General features: G+C 38.7%; 1 protein-coding gene across 1 annotated transcript in view; it reads right to left on the bottom strand.

Annotated features, from left to right (window-relative positions):
• RP1 (RP1 axonemal microtubule associated) overlaps positions 1-22,552 on the bottom strand; it is a 296,245-nt gene that overhangs the window by 97,665 nt on the left and 176,028 nt on the right. The window contains exons 20-22 of the mRNA XM_087864419.1: positions 12,294-12,426; positions 10,990-11,141; positions 7,727-7,881 (exon numbers count right to left, since the gene is read on the bottom strand). Coding sequence (XP_087720545.1) covers positions 7,727-7,881; positions 10,990-11,141; positions 12,294-12,426 — 440 coding nt within the window. The remainder of the gene's footprint in view (positions 1-7,726; positions 7,882-10,989; positions 11,142-12,293; positions 12,427-22,552) is intronic.

Below are 22,552 nucleotides of genomic sequence, written 5' to 3' on the forward strand. Positions count from 1 at the left end.
ACCATGTTGGACAATAAAAACAAATCTATAAGATCCTACCTTTAAGAAGTTTATCATCCATAAACAGTGACAGCGTATGACACGGTGTGGTGAGTGGTGCGTAGAGGTCTAAGGAAAGCACTGGAGAATTTTAAAGAGAGTAAAGATAACTCACTTCTGTTTGGGCAAGCAGACAAAGCTTCATGGCATGGATAGCATTTTATCCTGGGCCTTGAAGGCTAAGGATTTCACTAAGCAGAGGAAACAATAGAATGCTAAGATGTGTGAGGTAATAGAGTATTAATGTTCCTAGAGAATGTCTAAGGAAGGGAGCAAAATGTGCTTTATTAGGGGGAATTGGAAGAGAAGCCTAAAAGATTGATGGGGAGACAGGAGGGGTCAATTCGTTTTACATCTGGCACCACAAACTAACGTTAACCTTACACATAGCTGGCCTGAGTGTAACACTTGCCTTGTCTACTATGGTTATGCAAAAGATGAGTGCAGTTTCAACTGGGTTGCCCTGGTTCCTTTCCTGACCCTCACCACAAATTAAGTCCAGCTCTGTATATGACTTAGTTTATGATTTATTCACAGATTTGCCAAATTTAGCATACACTTCCTGAGCACCTACAACATTTTACTATCAGTTTGTCCTATGGACACTGAAGTTCTTGATTTCCACCTTCTAAGGGTATGGACCTTCATATGTGATTTCTTTGGAATAAGCACCAGAGCTGGCATGAAGCAGTTAAGTGAGGAAAACGCTTTGTGAATGAGAACAATGGAATGGTTGAGAGGTGATCATTAATCTTGCTTCTGTTTAAGAACCTCTTGCATCAAATGCAGCCCTGCCAGTGCCTGAAGCCACAGAGAGGAAAACACAGAAAATGCACCCTTCTCTGCCAGATATTGAGGGCAGAAAAGTCCCTATTGTGGCTGATCAGCCAGTAACTTCAGTTTTTCAAGACTGAGATATCCTGAGACAAATAAGCCATTTATTGGCATAAAAACCAGTGGAATGTTAGACTTTTTTTTTTTAACTCCTGTGCTCATTCTAAGAATCACTCTTTGGTATTGTATTAATACTTCAAATTAATATTAAGTGATAATTTTGTTTATACATGTCTTAGTGAGACTAAGACATATTTAAACCTTTTAGATTTCGTGTTCTAATTCTAAATCCTTCATTTAATGTGATTTCCCTTAGGGCTTATGGTGTCTTCATTACTATACGCCCTTCAGTTCAGTTGAATACACGTGTAATTTTAAGCTATTATATCCTGGGATACATGGGGCTGAAAGTAGAAAAAGAAAACATCAGCCTGACCTTGAGGAATGTCTTGTTGAGAGCCGGGAAAAGTCAAAGAGACATAAGCACATAAATACAATTACAGATAATAAGTGCTGAGTTAACATTATGTGCTTTGGTAAAGGTACAGAACGGACAGTTGGCCCAACCTGAAGGTTTAGGAATGCCTCCCTAGCAGAGGGGACACAACTTCTTGTTAATTCACCAGTCAACAGGGTGAGATCACACCAGACTCCAGGCGCCCGGAGAGGATCGGGAGTTGGTGAACTCCGGCGGGATAGCACCAGTGGAGAGGAGCACTGAGGGTGGACTGAGAGCAGAGAAGAGCCAAGTCTACCCTAGGCTGTTCAGGGCTGGCATCAGTTGCCAAGGGTGCTATCCCAAGGGTGTGAGGAAGGCCTCTTACCTGCTCTGCTCAAATGCCTGCCTCACGTGCCTATGGGGTTCACACTTATTTTGATGGAGAAACAGACCCTCTTCTTAACAATTAGTAAGAAGAGGGGCGCCTGGGTGGCTCAGTCGTTAAGCATCTGCCTTTGGCTCAGGGCGTGATCCCGGCGTTCTGGGATCAAGCCCCACATCAGGCTCCTCCACTGGGAGCCTGCTTCTTCCTCTCCCACTCCCCCTGCTTGTGTTCCCTCTCTCCCTGGCTGTCTCTGTCTCTGTTCTCTGTCAGATAAACAAACTCTTAAAAAAAATTAGTAAGAAGATGTTGAGGATTATGAAATGGGGAGCATGGACCTTAAGTGGAGGTGGCATTCCATGTATAAAAAGTACCCAGGACTTGCTGATAGTCTATTCTGTCCATAGTAGTGATTTTTAAAATTCTTCGTCCTTCCATTTTTACACAAAGGAAATGATCTCAACCTTTCTTTAAAAAAAAAAAAAGAAAAAAAGTAAAGAATATTGAATAGAAATGAGGCTGGAACAGTTTAAAAGTATTAGTTGCAATATCAACTCTAAGGAACACTGTGCAGCGGCTTGTCCTTCTTCCTTAGGATAATATGACTCAGGCTCACTCCACCTATCTGACCACGATTTGGTTTTGGGAGGACAAAGCAGGTCATGCTGTTCTGCCTTGACAAGTCAAGTTACATAGTTTTTTAAAACATCATTTATTTGTATTTAACTTTTCAATTTCTCATCCAAAAATCACCTTCTATTTAGAAGTGCCATTGGGTGGATCTTTATTTCAAATAAGCTGCTCCCATAAGCTAATGCCCCAAACCAGTCAGGAGCAATGGAAGGCAACACTGAGAGGTTCTTGGCCCTCCTTGTTCTCAGGCTGAAGAATTTTGCTATTAACCATCTGTGAATCTAGACCTTCCTGGGTGAAGTGGGTTAACAAATATATTCATAAATGATATTGTGTCTTTTAAAAGGTAGATATTAACGTCTTTTCAGGATCTCATTATTAAAAGTGAACACACAGATACACACATGTATACAATGTGTACAAGTTTGGTAACATACAGAAAAGTCTAGAAATCTCTAGAAATCTCTAATTTGCTAATATTAATAATATTAATGCTGATAAACCTTGCAGTGGATAGTACACTGTGAGACCCCCTCAAATAGTGTACTGGATTTAAGAGTGTCCCCCAAATATTCACGTTCACATACAACCTCAGAATGTGACCTTATTTGAAAACAAGCTCTTTGCAGATGTAAAGTGGGGTGAGCCTAGTCTAATGACTAGGGTCTGTGTAAGAAGAGGAGAAATGACACAGAGACACATACATAAAGGAGAAGCACAGCCATGGGACAGCAGAGGCAGACACTGGAGAGATGCAGCTGCACACCAAATACTGCGGGGCGCCATCCAACCACCAGACGCACTAGAAGAGACAGGGAAAGATCGCTCCCCAGAGACTTGAGAGGGAGCACCACCTTGCTAATACCCGAGTTTCAGACTTCTGGCCTCCGGAACTATGAGAGAATAAATTTCTCTTGTTTTAAGCCACCAAGCTCATGGTGATTTGTTATGGCAGTCATGGGAAACTAATACAAATAGTAAATAAGAGTATTGACTTCAATTCATAGTCGGATGAATGCTTGCCTGCTTTACATACAAATTCTGCTTGCTCCAAACCTCGAATAGCCAAACTTCATGTGTAAGTGTTAGAAATTCAGTGGTGCGTACTCTATCTATATTAAATGCACAAAAAGCAGAAAAATAAAATCTTCAGGTATAGAAATAAAATAAAACCATAAGGATGTGGGTGTTGAATTGAAGAGGAGAAAAGAAAAAAAGAAAAGGAGATGCGAATCCTCACAGGAAGCATCTGTGATGCACAAAAGCGTCCTCTTCCTGTAGCTGTGCTTTATATTTCACTTTTTCCCGCTTAACTTATAAAAGGAATGAACACTTGGTGGTCTTTTTCTCTGTCCTAATTCAGCTGTGCTGTAAATTCTTGCCCCATAAGGAAGCATCAAGGAGCATACTGAGATTTTCTTTCCTTTTCCCCTGTGATGTATATACTTGAGCATTTCTGCTGCCTACACCCCAGAACTCATTAGCCGTCATGAATGCACCCAGCACCCCACCTTGGCCAGCTCCCCATCAGATCTGAGAAGAAGATAGGCAGAGTCCAGACAGAGGTCTGTCTGGCTCCTGTGTGCAGCATGGCTCTCCTTTCCTATCAGAGAGGCCATCCAGACTCACACCTGCCTTACTTACAGTAAGTTGTCCTTGACCTTTCACATGCAGAGAGAAGGCACTGATCGCACAGAAGCAACCACCAACAGCTTCTGAGTGGTCCTCTGTTGTAGAAAGGAACCTGCTGTGCCAAGTTCTATTTCTGGGGCCACTACTCTTCTGCTTCTTTAAGAACTGAGAAGGCAGGATCTGCTTCATTTCTTTATACCCACAGATAGGAAGGAATGCTTTTTGCAACTTACTTTCCTCATCAGGGTATTGTGTGAATGAGCATTGGCTACCATTTCTTCAGGACCTATTACTATGTGCAGAACAACAAATATTAACATTCGCTGTGTCAGGACAGTGCATATCTGTTATATTACTTTTGGTCACTTAATGTATTTTGTAATTAAAATTTTTCAGCCTCAATCCATTGAAACTAAATTAAGCCATCACTTATGTTCTTTCCAGACAAGGCCATGTTGGCTTAGTGCAGACATGAGTGAAGGTAGTGCAGGGAGTGATGGGAGAGGCAGTGGGGGTAATGGTGGCAAGGAAGCTAGTCAACACCACTGTCATGGTAGGTACATGTAGGCATGAACAGGGTGATGAATAAATCTAAAGAATCCCAAGAAAATTTCACATTAAAAAAATAAACTATATTAATGTGACAAAATGTATCAGAACCTAAGAACCTAAAAAGAAAACTCTTGATGAATCACTCCCTACCTCTTCTGTTGTAAGGAATAAAATACAGCTTCCCCTCTGCCCCAAAGATGACTGCGTGCTGTGGGTGGGAGAGGCTGGGAGGGGATGCCCAGTCCTCTTCAGCATGACTTGTCACTTAGCCAATGGGGGTTCTGTGTTATGCTAAGTTCAGAGAAAGCACTGGGAGAAGAAGAAGTATTTCCAGTTGGGCCAATTAGCTCATGCTAGCAGCAGAATTTGAACGGGAACTTAAAGGAAGAATAGTAGAGTAAGGAAGGGCATTCTTGAGTGAAGTATAGCACACTCCAAGGGACAGAACTTATTCTGGCAATAATAGATTGTCTAATTTCACTAAGGTCCTGAGAGAGGACAATTAAAAAACAAATTGGAAAGGGGTAATGGAGTCAAAGTCTTCAATGGAAAGATCATAGATTATTTGGTTTATAGTATGCAATAGAGATTAATGAAAATTTTTGAACGGGGAAATGGTGCAATTAAAATAGTTCCTAGGAACAAGGGAACAATATTTTCCCCATTTTTTTTTCTTGAAAATTTTTAGGACAAAATTATACAACAAAATACTAAAGAATTTATTCTTCAAAAAGACCAAAAGAGGCAACCCACAGAATGGGAGAAGATGTTTGCCAATGATACTTCAGGTAAAGGGCTAGTATCCAAGATCTATAAAGAACTTCTCAAACTCAACACCTAAAAAACAAATAACCAAGTCAAAAAATGGGCAGAAGACATGAACAGTTGCTTCTCCAAAGAAGTCATACAAATGGCCAACAGACACATGAAAAAATGTTCAACATCATTAGCAATCAGGGAAATTCAAATCAAAACCACATTGAGATACCACCTTACACCAATTAGAATGGCAAAAATTAACAAGGCAGGAAACAAATGGTGGAGAGGTTGTGGAGAAAGGCGAACTCTCTTACACTGTTGGTGGGAATGTAAATTGGTACAGCCACCTTGGAAAACAGTGTGAAGGTCCCTCAAAAAGTTAAAAATAGAGCTACCCTGTGACTCAGCAATTTCACTACTGGGTATTTACCTGAAAGATACAGATGTAGTGAAAAGAAGGGGCACGTGTACCCCAATGTTCATAGCAGCAATGTCCACAATAGCCAAACTGTGGAAGGAGGCAAGATGCCCTTCAACAGATGAATGTATAAAGCAGATGTAGTCCATATATACAATGGAATGTTACTCAGCCATCAGAAAGGATGAATATCCACCATTTGCATTGAAATGAAGGAACTGGAGGGGAATATGCTAAGTGAAATAAGTCCAGCAGAGAAAGACAATTATCATATGGTTTCACTTACATGTGGAACATAAGGAATAGCACGGAGGACATTAGGAGAAGGAAGGGAAAAATGAAGGGGTTGAAATCAGAGGGGGAGACGAACCATGAGAGACTATGGACTCCAGGAAACAAACTGAGGGTTTCAGAGGGGAGGAGGTGGGGAATGGGTTAGCCCGGTGATGGGTATTAAGGAGGGCACGTGTTCCAATGAGCGCTGGGTGTTATAAGCAAACAATCAATCATGGAACACTACATCAAAAACTAATAGGTGACTAATATAACATAATAAAAAGAAAGCAGAAGAAAATTGAAAGAAAAGATAAGCTAAAGTCAGAATGATGTTTGTAAATGTCGAGTCAGATAAGCTAGACGCTGCCCACTTAGCACAGAGTCAAATTAGCTAGAAAGTGGTGAGCAGGGAGGACTGGAGAAGGAGGAATCAAGACAGTCCAAAGACTACTGCAATAATTTAGTCAAGAACACAACAGGAATAGAGGAAGTGAGAACAGAAAAGAAGGGATGAGTTAAACAGGTACTAGGAAAAAGAATTGACTGAATTTAAGGGCTAAAAAGGCAGAAAAGTGGGAGAGCCTACTGTGGTTCCCACTGCTTCTCAGTTACTGTCACCCCCAGTCATCTCTGGCTGGTGGTTTTTAGTGCCATGCATTTAGGATTTTTAGTTGAATTGACTCATTATTTTCTGCTCTACTTTTTGCTTAGTAATTAAAGTTGTAATTGTTTTGACATCTCCAAATCTGTATGCTTGCATTTTCCAGTGCCATTTTTGTCTATATTTTTTTGCCTCATTTCCTGTTGATTATCTATTTGGAAAGACGGTTGTAGGGCCCCAACATTGAGGATTCAAAATTTCAAAATAGAGTCCCAAGTTTCTTACTCCATGTCCATGGTAGATTGGGCTTTTGTGTAGAACCCCATTCTAATTCAATCCCATTCACAGGTCTGGAGCCCATACTTTCCCTGGGGTGAGAACCAAGCAACAATAAGCATTAGAGCCTAGATGGCTGAAGCTGGGAGCTTCTTGAGAGGACTCAGCAAGGGTCTAGACAACAAGGCTTAAACTTGGAGGCAATAGGGCCAAGTCAGAAATGGTTGCCGAAGGATGGGGAATGGGAGGGTAAGACTGATGGTGTTTAAGGGTACAAACTTGCAAGGAGTAGTAAATAAGCCATTGAGATCTAGTGCACAGTATAATGAATATAGACAATATTGTACTATAATTATATAATGTGTAAATATTGCTACAAAGGCAACCATATTATAAGATATGAATGTATCAAAATAACACATTGTATTCCTTAAATTTTCACAATGTTGTATGTCATGGAGCTCAAGGGAAAGTCCAAGTTATCTAGATTTTAACCTTTATCTTTCTTAGGTTCTATTCTGAGAGTTCTTGCTTAAATTCTTGCTTAATTCCCTTATGAAATTGTTATAACACTATAATTTTAAGTAATCTAAAGAAACCAACATTTAAACAAATATTCCCATGACTGATGTAAAATTTTCCAGTATTAAGCATCTGATCTTCTTGTGATATATAACACATTGAAATAATAAGAAATTATAAGATTTCTTTACAATGCTTAGCAATAGATTATTTATTCAAGCAATCAATGAGTGAAGATGATGTGGAATACTGAGTTAATGAAACAAAAATACACATGCATCTAAAACACACATACACTCACACACATACTGCATTATCCACATTGCAACACACTCTTTGAAGTACCACAGGGACCAGCACTACCTTTCACAGGTGAAGACAGATTCAGATGCAGTAGCAGGTTCTCTGACCACGACCTTCTCACAATACCAGTACTGGGATTCCTCACTGGCCTCACAGCGCAACAGCACCTTCTGCAGTTTTCCAAGTGACACTGCTTCCACTTGAAATGTATCTATCTGGTGCAGGAGACAGAGACAAACCCCACTGAAATAAAAGGAGTCCAGCACATGATAAATGCAGGCAATAATAATAGCCCAAAGACTGACAGAAGCAGCCCAATACTTTAAAAGAGATAATGTTACTACAGTTAGCATCAAAACGGGTAAGAAAGAAAGAAAAATAAGCAAATTACTTTTATCTATTCAAAATACTTTTCTGTGCTTCTTTCTCTTGCAGTTTTATTTTCTCTGTTTATAACAGTATCCAGCATAAGAAATAAACCCTAATACAAAGGCTGCCAGTTCGTGGCTTTTCTCTTACTCAGATTCCTGCTTCTGTGACAAAGTTTAGTAGGTGGACATGTTGAAAACCATGAGCCCTAATATGCAAAGTATTTAGTTTCCATGGGTGTTGATATATTTTGAGGCATGTAGGAACAAATTTTTCCTCCCTCCCTCCCTCCCTCCCTCCCTCCCTCCCTCCCTCCCTCCCTCCCTCCCTTCCTTCCTTCCTTCCTTCCTTCCTTCCTTCCTTCCTTCTTTCTATGCTTCAACAAACCCTCTCCTATACTTTCCTCTGTAAATAATATATAGAGCATATTCTTGGGTTTGTTGTGAAAGAGCATCCTGGAATCTTCATTCCTAAATAGAGTTACTTTGTCACGTCAAAAACTCACTGACATTTCTAGAGAGCTGTAGGACCTAAAGTAAATGCTACTGGTTGGAATAAAAAGAACTCCTTCACACATTACTTCCTCATAGATTGTTGCTGAGAATAAGCACCTAAAATTACCTAAGGAAAGGGTCACGAATCTAATTAAGTCTGCCATGTTCCCAGAAATGACAGTTGACTATTAGCCACTGTTACCGTACTTTGTGGTAAAAATGCAAACCCAGTATTGCTTGTATTTCCTATATAGGATACGCTGTCTTAATAGCTGCCTACATTGTTACCAGGTTAAATTTCAATTCTGTATTTGAAGATGTACTACCTGGATGTTAACTATTGATTCCATGTTTTTCATGTGAATTTTTAAGCCAAACTCAAAACATTGGTAGTCCAGTGATATTTCTGCAAACAAGATGATGATCGTACATGTTCTCGGGTGTGCCTGAATTCCCAGGGTGCCTCTACAAGGCACAATTTCGCCGTCCACATCACCTGTTGTAGTTTGATGTGCTTGATGCCCCACTCCCTCTCTTCCAAGTCCCTTTTTGAGTTCACCTGCTGCTTTGGTAGGTAATTTAGGCATGCTGGCCGCTTTCTTTCTCAACCCTCTAGGTCTCACTGCCTCTTTCCTGCAGGCTTCCCTCTTGTGAGAAAGGTTTGAGGGTGTTCTGCAGGATTTTTCAAGGTTCCTAGCAAGAAGGAGTTCCAGCTCCTTAATGTCCCTATATGGCTTTTTTTCCCTTTCCTGCCTCATCTTCCCAACTCCTTCACTCTGAAGGTAGTTACTGGGATCACCTCCCAAATATATTACTTGTACCCCAGTCTTTGTCTTATGGTCTGCTTTGAAGCAAATCCAAACTATGATACTTCAAGGTCCAGAAAGATTGCCTAAATAAGCTTCCTGGTTACTTCTTGTTTCTTCGAGTAACTTGAGTTTGGAAGATAGAATTAAATTAGGTCTATTAATATGTCACTGCATTTTGATTATACCACTGGACACTGTGTAGAGAAAAATGACAATAACCAGCCCAATCACTGGCTAAGGTTGTGAGCTGTGGCTGGTGTGAAATCATTCTGGTAATAAACTAAAAGGTTGTTGTCACAGTTTCTCAACTGCAAAACTCTTGAAATCATTTGGCATTCCCATTATATTCCATGCATTGAAGAAAATAATAGAAAAATGTGAAATGAGCCAGGGAAGAAAAATACTTTATATCTCTGATTCTGAACATTAAAAGATACTAGTAAAGCAACATTTTTACTCTTGTCTATACATTGATTGCAATTATGCCTCCAGCCCAATTTTAATTTCATCTATAACGCACCCTCCCCGTTCTCTGGTAATGAACTGAAGATTAACCAGAAAATGATTTGTGAAATCTTAGCATGTAACCTCACATGATGCTACACACCAATGGACCAACTAGCAGACAACCAGGAAAGATGGAGTCTCTACCCTCATATATATCATGAAATGGCAGGGTGAAAGAATCTGGGACTGATGGAAAGCTAGGAGGATTCCTTAGGGGATAACATCACTGATCACTTGGTGTAATAACAGTAATAAGATCATGACATCTAAAACTTTGTTTCTACTCAAAATAATCCACTTGTGATGGCAAAAATCAGGCACAATTTTGCTTATTCCCTTATCCAAAGCAGATCCAGCTTTCTTCTTCATTCTGATGAAAGCATTTATGTAATCTGCGGTGTCAATACAAATTTAGGTGATCTTTAAGATCTGTTTCAAAATAATTCATGAACTCCAACTACAAAAAAAAATTGAGAAATAGCACTCTTAAACTGGTTTGAGAGCTTTCTTTCTTAAAAATATATTCTAGGGTTACATAATCCCTACTTTTAGTTACAGACCCCAAATATTACTTTCTTTCTATATATAACAAAATAACATTAAAAATTAACTGAGTTGATTATATACCTCACCGTCACTCCTCAAACATCTAATATATAGAAAGACTCATATTTATATATCTGCAGGACAAAAGGGAATAGTGAAGGGCTTAAGGTGTGAAAATAATCTAGTTGGTTCCAGTCAAGATGTTTTAAAGAAAGGCTATTATATTCCTATGTGAAATGTACTATAATGGCCCTCTATGACCTGACCTTTTAGAATAATACTTTGTACTTTTCAGTCCTAACAGGGAATGTTCATATATATTTTTTCCCTGACATCATCTCATTTTTTTTCTTATACTACCACTAATTTTTAATATAATTTCCTTTGTTCTATTATTCACTGCTAGTATAGTGTGTCCCATTTTTCTTTCAAGAAATTCTAAAACAAAGGATATTAGGAAGTTTGGTCAGGAAATCTTGTGTTACAGATGTCCTAAAAAAAACTTGAAGGGTGTCAAGCACCCTTCAATTTTCAAATAGAAGTGTCCACTTTCAGGGAGATTGCTAAACACATGGGCAAGTTATTTGTGCGGACTCACCTGTCCTCTTTGAAATTTTACTGGCATGTTAGATTTGTCCAGCAGTCTAAGACCAGAGTCTCCCCTCTCTCCACAGAGACACAGGGAAACTTCAGACTCTGTTTCTGCTCGCTTCAGTTGCCCAGTATGGACATCAACATGGTACCTCACTACTGGCAAAGCAAAGGGGAGAGAAAAAAAAGGAAATACATTATCTGGGAATTAGTACAAACAGGAACCAGATCCATGGGTTAAGCTACAGTAAAAAGCAGTTTATGAGAATTCCTCTAATCTGGACTTTCTGTAACTATTGAGAGACTTTTAACTTTTTTTTCAATTTTTAACTTTAATTATGAATGGGCATTTTTATACCATGAATTCGTGCCTAGAAGATTTGTAGCTTTTTCAAAAAGAGAACTAAAAGATTTTTTTTAAAAGGCTATATTGCAGCTCCTGGGTGGCTTAATTAGTTAAGTGTCTGACTTGATTTCAGCTCGGAATGTGATCTCGGGTTGTGAGATGGAGCCCCACATCAGGCTCCACACTCAGTACGGAGTCTGCTTAAGACTCTCTCTCTCTGCACCACTCCACTGCTCTTTCTCTCTCTCTGTCCCTCAAATAAATAAATAAATCTTAAAAAAAAAAAAAAGCCTGTTCTATGTATGACCTAGGAGGATATTTCGTGCTTAGTATTTTAGTGGCAAGGGTGGCAATGTTATTTTACATGACGCTTAAAGTTTAAACTGATGTAAGTATCAGTGAGGAAATACATCAAAAATTAGGTGATGGCATGAGGTGGCCAACTAGCCCGAGGCAGAGCCAGATGAGGCCCAGACCTGACATTATGTCTTTCTCATAGCCTCAGCCCCCGTGACTGTAGTCGAACCATACTGAACGATACAAACCTCTTTGAGATTACATTTAATCCCAGCTCCACCAGGGACCCATGCTGTGAAACAGAAAAACTCACTTCTCAATGGGTAAACAACCTTCTTAGAAGTAGAAAAAATAGGGGTGTCTGGGTGGCTCAGTCAGTTAAGCGTCTGCCTTCGGCTCAGGTCATGATCCCGGGGTCCTGTGATGAGAGATAGAGCGCCGAATCCTGCTCTGCTCAGTGGGGAATCTCCTTCTCACTCTCCCCCCCACCTCTTGTGCATGCATGCTCTCTCTTTCTCTCTATCTAATAAATAAAATCTTTAAAATGAATAAATAATAAAAAAGTAGAAAAAATATTCTGTAACTAAATAGTTCAGAAGCAAATTTAATTAAGCAACTATAAAACAATTTGTGTACACAACATATGGTACTAAAAATTAATAACACACATGGAAAAATGGATTGTCCTTCTTGTACTATAGGAAGCTCACAGACAACATCCCCCTCAGCTTGCATTTGAGAGAACCATGCATTTGCTGTAAAATCTAGGGTCTTCTTGCTCTTCCTGTGTTGCATGGTCACCTGGATTTAGAAGAAACAATGACCAAATTGTGTGATTTCCAATTCTCACAGAGCTTCAAAATACACCTCAGGGATTGCTAAAGTGTACTTTTTACTCTGACATTTGTTTTTCTTGGTAGTAGTAGTAGTAGTAGTAGTAGTAGTAGTAGTAATAGTAGTTGTAACGGCTGTTGCTTATTATTTGCCAGTTATTATGCTAGGTGTTTGCTTTAATTATCTCTTTTAACTATCACCAATTAGATTGGAAAAATTCTTATAATTTTATAGATAAGAAAATGGACTCTGAGAAACAAACTGAGGGCTTCAGAGGGGTGGGGGTGGGGGAATGGGACAGACTGGTGATGGGTAGTAAGGAGGGCACGTATTGCATGGTGCACTGGGTGTTATACGCAACTAATGAATCATCGAACTTTACATCAGAAACCAGGGATGTACTGTATGGTGACTAACATAATATAATAAAAAAAATTTTTTAAAAAGAAAATGGAGGTTTGGAGATTTGAAATGGACTCCGTCTGATTCAAAGCCCTCAATTTCACCACAGCAGTTGCTAAAGAAGTAATCAATAGGAGGAAATCCAAAAGAGAGTTTGTGTTCATTTTAGTCACCAAGGCAGGCACACCCCAGAATTTTGAAAATTGCTAATGTCTTTTAAATGCATGTCAATAGTCTAGGCCATGAGTAGCCCTCAGCTGCCGAAGCCAAAGTGCCTCACTTCCCAGCAGGCAGCGGCGAGTTGCCTCTGCCTCCCAACCTGGTGAACTCTCAACAGACTCCTCACTGGCTCTTGCTCTTTGGTGACCATTTCACAAGAAGGCTCTCTTCACTTTATCTTCCCCCTAACATCTCAGCAAAGGACTTCCAGAAGGAATGTCACAATTGCCTGCCTTTCCTCCAATCACAGTAGATGAAGTGCCCCCTTCCTTTGAAGATGCTAGCTCATCTTATAAATAAGTCTCTGACCTCCTGAATTTCCTCTGTATCCTAGCCTTGGGAGCAGGACCCACCATTTCCCAGGTGGCTTATCCTCACATAACCTGATGGCTGCCATTTTGGCTACCTTCAAACCCTGCTTTTCAGCTGTTTCAACAGAAAGTATTCTAAAATAGAGATCTGATCATTGTGTCTACTGCTCACAACTTTTTCAATAGTCCTACCTATAGCATAAAATCCAAAATCCTCAGCATGATGAGCAGTTCATAATCGGGCCCTGCTGAACTTGATGGAGAGTTCTCCCTCACATCCCAAATCCAGTCATACTAATCTGTTATGATTCCGCAACTGGCCACATTCCTTCTCACCCCAGAGTTTCTGTGCACACTTGTGTCTCTGCATAGAAGAGCTTTCATTTGATTTATTACCTGCTGAATCTGCCCATCCTGCATTACATGGCTCAGATAGAGCCTCTTCTGAGAAGCCTTCTGTGAGTCCCTGGTCCGGGTTAGACGATCCTACTTTGTGATGCATGGCAACCTACCCATTCATGACTATGACTTAACACCTAATATTTGATTGACTTGACGGAAGGGACCATGTCCTATTTGTCTTAGTTCTTCCACAAGCTTTCACAACTCATTCAAAAAACGAGTGATTAAATAAACAACTAAGTGAAATGGGTATTTGTCAACATAAGTAATAAGACTAAATCAGTACATCTGTCACTAATGCCTGATTGTGTCTTTACTCTCCAGGCAAGAGACCATGAAAAGAACACTGGATTTGGAGACAGAAAAACTGGGACCAAAATCTAGATCTACCATTTTACAACTCATTTACCATTTCTCATTTGACCATGTGAAATTTACATAACCACTTTAAGTATCAGTTTTTTCATCCATAAAATAGCTCACAGGTTGTTGTGAAGATTGGATGAGATTATATGTAAGAAATCTGCAAAACTTTTTATAACCTGAACAAATAATTCATGTTTACATTAGCCATATTTATATATGAATATATCAATAAATATAAAAGCGATTAATATAACATATTCCACTAAATTTGGAAATGTCCCTCTCTCTGAACTATATCATGCTTTACATTTATAACAATAAGATGGAAAATTCAGGAATACTAAGAGATAGAGACCAGTCATGAAGATTCATATGCTTTTTAACCCAAAGCAGATACAATGCTCAAATAAAATTATTTTTGCCATTGGTCTGAAGTTTTAAAACTTCAGTTGCCCCAGTGGTCCTGAAATTCTGAGGCTGGGTTGTTTACTTGGCAATTGAACAGACAGGAGTGGTGGATGAATAAAAGAAGGGTAGCCCACATCCCCCAGATGGGGATCCGTATTTTGAGCCATCTTGTTGCTAAAGTCCTAGCAAGTGAGAAATGATGTTTAATGTTTTTATTTCCCTTCCTAAATCCCATTATGATATTTTTTCTTCATTGGGGACAAAAAGATGTTACTTCCTGAACTATATAAAGGAACATGCTCCTCAAAAGAGCAAGCAAACAGAACTACAAAAAGAGCTAACCAACGGTGCAAGGGAGTTTCAGCTCCCCCACGTGTTTGCATGCAGATGACCCCAAGAAGTGGCACACAGACCCTTGGCCTCCTCACAGTGACATTTCTTACAGTGATAATCACAGCACTGCACTGGCTATGGGTGGGAGTTTAACAAAAAACCCTCTACCATCAAGGAGAGTATATAGATTATATGTGAAGCATGAACCAAAATATTTAAATAACACAAGACTACATTAAAGCAGCATTATCGACAAATACTTTTTTTTCAATAAACACTTATTAAAAAGAAACTAGGTTCTGTGGGGATTAAAGATAATGTGAAGATTGGGATGCAGTAAGAACAATTTCAGATGGGAACTAGTGGATGCTTCAGATAAACAAGGGCCATAAGCAGGTGAATGGGAGTCTTCTGGATTCTGTATTTGAAACCTTCCCCAAGAAGCATAAGGTTTTTACAAAATCATACTACCTCAAACTCCAACAAGCTCTTCCTCTACACTAAACTCTCTGTGGAACTGGCAAGAAGCCTCTGGTTTCTGAGGCGCCATGACCATCCCTCATCCTTAGAAGTACCCACTGTTGAGAGAGTCTTAATCATATTACTTAATTGAGCGCAATCCCACTAACTCCACTGAAAAGCCTTTGCAGGTAAGGGCTCTGAATGAGTTTCATTTACCTTCAAAGTAATGATGCCACAACATAAAAAACAACAAATCTACATTAATTTGTTTTGTTTTGTTAAGCAATATAGAGTTACAGCAGTGGTTCTTGACTGGGTGTGATTTTGCTCTCCCAGGCACATGTGGCAGCATCTGGAGACATTTTTGGTTGTCACAATTGGGGGTTGGGGAAGGAGTTACTGGTATCTAGTGTAAAGAGGCCACGGATGTTGTTAAACATTCTACAATGCATAGGACAGACCCCACAACAAATAATCCTCCAGCCCCAAATGTCAAAGTGCTAAGGTCAAAAAATCCTGGGATAGAAGGATAATAGATAATAGATATTTCAATAATTCTGATAATAGATAATTCAATAATTAAACAGAATGAGTTAGGTAAATAAGGAGAGATACATACGTCCATAGATCTTATTTCCAGTTGTGTTTGTTTCTGTTTTTATTGTCACCATTTTTTCTATTATTAAAGTAATAAAATAATTTTTAAATTATTAAAGTATTAATAAGAGTAATAAAGTTTAATTATGAAAATATAATGGTCAAAATTCCTGGATGATCACAACACATAAGCTCAATCATGTAGTAGGTAACAGCAGAACATGGTGAAAGACATATGTCAAGTGGGACAAACCTGAGCTTGGATCACAAGACCTCCATTTATGTCCTGGCCCTGTTACTTCTTAAGTTTATGACCATGGGTAGAAGTTCTACATGACCTGGTGTCTTCAGGTTCTCATTTGCAAAACTGGCATACTTCTGTCTTGCCAGGTTGAAGAATGAATGTTTTAGAGCCAGAGTGCTTTATGTAATAAAGTGAGATAAAATTACCTCGTAGAAAAGAGAAATAGAAAGTTATTTTCCAAAGCAGAGCTTTCTCAAGTGTGGGTTACTATATCTAGGAATATTGAAAGACATATTCATTTGGAACATCTGATTTGCCCAGTTGGCAGTAAGAGAGTGGTACATGTGCCTAAGAGTCAGACCACTTCTTTCCAAATCCATGTGCTAGCTCCATGATATAGGAAATTGCTTATTGTCAATTCAAAAAGCTCAACATCCTGAACTGGGATCATAATATCATCTACCTTGTTATGTATGAACATTAAAAGTGATGATCTGTACCCTGAGTACTCAATAAATGTTTAGTGGTGCAGGTAGTGCTAGGACAAGGAGGATCACAATTAATCACAGATCTTAGAGATTGGAGTTCTTAACTGTTATCTGGGGTTATTTGTGGTTCCTCCTCTCTAACATCCTCCTAAGACTGCATAAGGAAAACTTCAGCCAAATGCTCGTTATTATCAGAAAGAGATTTCTATTCTAAATCCCTGACTCCTGTTCTACTTGGATGAGCTGACCAGGATTATTTGGGAAGACAGATAAAGGCCTCCTTTACCTCTCCTCTCCTAAGCCAATCTAAAGTAGCTTCTCCTGCTTCCTCTCTTCAGGGCCCTACCTTGAATTTTCTAGCTCATCAGTCAAGAGGTCCATACACAAAAATCACAATCCCTAACTTGGAGAGAATTCCAAAGCTATCCTCTCACCCCCTCTTTCACTCATCCTTCCTTCCAATAAAGCTCCCCAGTACTTCTAGTCTCCTGGATAAGTAGAAACTTATATAATCCTTGCATGCTTTCTCTGAGGTGGTTCCCAATCTGGTCCTCTGTAACACCAGGCAGGAGCACAGAAGAAAAAAGACACCCATTTCCCTAAAACAACCAGGACTGCCCTAACCTCTCCACAGGTTTACCTCTTCCACTAAAGTCATATTTATTCAGCCCTTCAGAGATGGCCCAGTAGCCTTTTCCCTACCTGTCCTCCATACCTATCTTTAATGCCAACCAGGACACCCAGTGGAGTAAGAGTCAGGTCCAGGTGGGGTGGGGGTAGGGCCAACCACTGTGGCTGGGACACACTGGATCATGAGGGCAGACAGATAAGCTACTCCCTTCCCAAGCACCATATTGTTCTTTCTGGCCTGTCAGGATTGAAATTAAATGTAAGTCATAACCAACAAAAATTACCACCATCTATATTTACATTTTACTTTGTTTTATGAAATACTCTTCACATATATTATGTAACCCTAAATTTAATCTTATCTTTTCTTGGAGGAGAAATGACATACAACCAGTGTCAACCCTTTCTGAGAACTAAACTTGTGGGTAGTTGTCTGCTGGCCCCTGGAAACAAAATAAAGATGTATTAGGATGAGAGAAGTTAAGAAAAATGCTTCTAGAAATCATACTCTGAAGTGTCATAAACCTTCGTTCTATAAAACAAACAATGTGTAATACTTCTACTCTTACTACATATTCAATTTAGACAATGCTTCTTCAAAAAAAAAAAAAAGCAAATAGTCACTAACATACTTTTTGGGTGCTTGAAGTGTTTATGGTATTATATTAGATCTGGTCCTGGGGGCAGGGGAGCAAGTACTGATGTCAGTCACTAGTATTTCCCTTTTGGAGTTGGAAATATGAAAATAGACTCAGGTTTAAATGTGTTCTCAAAGAAGAACTTTAAGTGTTCTTGCAAATCAGACACAAAGTGAAGCTTAACTCTAAGCCTCCTTATTTCTGGTACTGTTCCTTGTGATAACACCCTATTTGTTACAAGGACTGTACAAGAAGGATCAACTATGGTATTTACAACTGACTGAGGGACCATCAAATACATGAATTATCTTTGGTTCAAATAAGCTGGTACAACTTTTAGGATGTTTCTATAAACTGCCAGAGTCTTTTGAGATTAAACATTTGACTGGAGATTTTGTGAGAAGAGAAAGCTGGTGCTTCCTGCTGTTCACTGAACTAGAAAATCCTCAAAAAAAAAAAAACATTTTTCTTACTGCATTTTAGAACTTGCTCTTTCTCTTCTGTGGCTCTTTCTAGAACCCTGAAGTGAAGAACTAACTAAAAATGGAAAAGAACTGGAAATATTTACAAGATGCTTTAAACATTAAAAAATAAAGAAAGTAATTTCTTATTGAGTTTAGCTCACCTCAGGACTGCCTGGAGCTCATATCAATTTATCATATCTTATCCAGAAGTAGTATAAAAATAACAACAAATATGCCTAAACCTATTACCCACTTCAATTCAAAGGCACAGAAGAATCAAGAAGTGTCAAGAGAGCTCCTATTTTATTTGAGTCAATTTACCCAAGTCACAGATGTAGCACACGCTGCAGAGGTAGCCTAACACTTAGAGAGAGAGCAGCGGCCAAGAGTCAGGAGAAGCGCCTTTGGCCTTGACTGGGCTACTACTAACTCTGTGAGAATTGGCCAAGCCTCTGACACTCTCCAGGCTTTGTTTCTTCATCTGCCCCTTACACATGCCAATGCACAGCAATACAAGATTATTTCCCATTCCTTAAAAACCAAGCAAGATTATATGACTTCCCTTCATTTCGCACTTAAAATCTACAAAGGATTTCACATGCATTATAAATATTTGTTGCATAAACCCAAAATGTGTTTTATTAATTCATTCATTCCACAAATATTTATCCAACATCTACTACGCTGTAGGTACTATTCAAGTAGTTAGGGTTGTAACATTGAATAACACGAAGTTCTGTTCTTATGTTGCTCAGTTTCTCGTGGACAGGTAGTAAACAAATAAATTTTTAAAAATCAGATAAGTGATGTGTCATAGAGAAAATAAATCAGGCTCATATGACTGAGGACAACTGGGGCTTACCCTGGACTGTGGCAAAGGCCACTCTGAGGCAGAACAATATGGCTTGATCATAATGAGCAAGACAGAGTGGTCTGAAAAGGGGTCATAGAGGGAGGCAATAGCCAGATTAAACAGGGGGATCAGAGGATTTGATTGATGTTTCTAAAAGCTCATTTTGCATGGTGCACTGGGTGTTATACGCAAGTAATGAATCATGGAACTTTACATCAAAAACTAGGGATGTACTGTATGGTGACTAACATAACATAATAAAAAATATTATTATTAAAAAAATAAAGCTCATTTTGGCTGCTCTTTGGAAAATGGGTATCAGGGGGGAAAGAGAAGAAGTTGGAAGGCTATTTTAGAAGATTTCTGCAGTGAAGAGGAGAGAAAATATGGCAGCATGGACTAAAGTGATAATAATAAGATGTAGAAAAATAGACAAGCTCAAGATACATTTTAGCAACAGAAGCAATAGGGGATTTTTCAGGGATTGGATTCTGGAAGCTAAAGAAATAAAACAATCCAGCAAGATGTGTAGAGTTCTGGTTTGAACAACCAGGTGGATGGTGACACCATCTACTCAGATGAGTAAGACTGAGGGAGAAGCAAGCTGGGTGTGGAATGAAAAGCTCTGATTAAGCTTTGCCTCATTTTTTCACTTGATATTCATAGCTCATGAGATAGTCAGGGTAAGTATTTCTGAGCCCTATATTACAACAGGCAAAACTCAGTGAAAGAGCAAACAAAAGACTTTTTAGAAATTAAACATCTTTCAAGTCTTTGGACTCCACATCTAAGATTTCTTACTTCAATTTTAAATAGTCAAAGTCAATTCCAGAGAATAAAAAATAGAAAACCCAAGATTCAAAAATAATTATTAGTTTTACATGATAGTATTTCCTAAAATAAATTATTTTTATTTTTTCAATTTTCAAAGTTAATTAGTATATGATTATGTTTAGTTATAGCCATCCTATTTGGAGGTTAAGCTATCTGTTACCTGGAATCAATCTAGTGACTTGGCTTAATATTTTACACCAGCATTTTGGAAGGTAAATAGCACAGCTGGTTAATGTGCATTAATTATTAATGGCTGAGATAGCAAGTCAGACCTCCAAAAAGGTACCTAAAGTATGATCAAGGGGAAAAAAATACTTCCATACTCGGAATGATATAAAAATCTACCACAAAACTAACAGCCCCAAACTGCTAGAGCATCATGAAGTGGGGCAGGCAATCCCTGCTAAAAATCTAAATGTTGAGCAAAAAATCATGTTTTCACCCATTTTAACTTGGGACAACAGGAATAATTTCAACAAACACTTGCTAAAAGCACTGGCTTCCCCAAACAATAGTATCCTATAAGTGCTCTCATTGTTCATCACCAGAAACTACTGGCTATAAACAGTGCATCCTTATCAAGGGGGAAAACCTTCATGGCATACACCCAATAATGGCGGACTTTCAGATTTCTCAGTCCACAGAAGATACCCTTTGATTATGATGGGATTTTTTTTTAAACAGTATTTCTCTTTGACTTTCAGATTGAGGCATCATCTACTTTACTTCTACCTATACTAAAAAGACCCAAAGCCCCAACTTTTGCTTTAGCTCTGATACAGAGCTGCCAAATGTGAGTACTATAAAAATGTCAGTATAGCTGAGAAAAAAAATGCACTAATATTAAGCTTCAAAACCAAACCTTATTTTAGGATAAATGTGGGAAAAGAAAAAGGGTGAGTTTCCAAAAATATTTTTTCAATGGAACATATTCTCATTTCCTTTTAAAACAAACTGCTTAAGGAATGACAGTATCTTTATCATATAAAATCTTCAGCATTTGTCTTAATTTTCTAAATGAATAAAAACAATTTTAGGAATGGCCTCAATAGAAACTAAAGTTCATTTGCTGAGCTCCCCCTGCTGATTTACAGCAGCAAATATTAGTTATTTCACAAGAAAACATTAACATAAAAACTTACTCTTGGTTTCTTAGAAACCTAAAATTCCTGGATTACTTTAAGATATTTCAACTAAGTAGTTAAATACATGTGCTAAAAATAGCTGACTAAAACAGACATACAGTGGTATTTACAATGTCTGAATCAACATATCAGAGTTCAACACTGAGGTTATAACACCTCAGTCAGGTTACCCAACCTTTCTGTTCAGAACCTGAGAGGTGGGAGAAATCAATTTAGCTCCTTCAATAAATCTTTTGGAAGACAAATGCAGTGAGAGAAGCATTTTCACTCAGATAGATGTGACAATTAAAATTAAAACTCTAAGAAGAAGAAAACCACAATCTCGTTACAGTTGGGTTAATTATGGAATAAACTTTTTAAAGAACAGTACTACATCTTAGTCAGGTGGACTTGCTCAAACTTCTGGCAGAGCCCCTTGCATGTAGTGGGTGCTCTAACAGTATTTCATGAAGTCCTTAAATATAAGTACAATTGTATATGCCTTTAGGCATCTCTGTTATTATTTATTTTAGCACCAAAGTCCAGAAAAGACAGACCTGTCACTCCTTTCCTCCCGCTCAGACACATTGAAATATAAAAGGAAAATTGCCTTGGTCCTGATCTGTCCTAAAATATAGAGTTAATTTAACTAGGACTATACTAGTACTGGTAAGAAAAAGGGAAAAGTCCTTTAAGGAGAGGGAAATATTGATTAAGAGGAATATACAGAAGATACAAAGATTTCTGAATTGTTTCACTGGGCAATGCATGCCGTTGAATAAAACTTTATGTTGCATAGGGATAAACTTCCATTGCAATTGTGAAATACTGATAAAACAGATAATGGCTAGAGTTTAATTATCAGACAGAAGATGGTAGTCATGCACACAGAATTCTTTGCACATGCATGAGTAGGAACACAAGACATGATGATGAAAGATCTGTAGGTCAATGCATTCATCGACTGACTACCTAAACTAGGTCAAGCAACTTGTGTCTGACAAAATCCAAGCTATTTAAAGACCATACAAACACAAAATACTTCAGCTTTGCAAATAGATACTTTCCCTGTCATTGGGGAAAAGTCTTTAACATATACATGTAGTTATGCAATATTTCATGATCATCCATGTGCAGCACTGATACCTGAAATAAGCAATCTCCAAATACCTTTCCACTAACCATCTCTCCCTGCTCTGCCCTTACTCAACCATCTCCACTCTTCAGGGGCCTCTTGTTCACAAAACCTCCCATGTCCTCTAGGGCACATATTTTTCTTACTGGAAATCCATGGCTTTTAGGGCCTCTGTACAGTTGG

The sequence above is a fragment of the Ursus americanus genome, chromosome 9, assembly GCF_024610735.1.
Source record: "Ursus americanus isolate L20-20 chromosome 9, mUrsAme1.1.p, whole genome shotgun sequence".
NCBI lineage: Eukaryota > Metazoa > Chordata > Mammalia > Carnivora > Ursidae > Ursus > Ursus americanus.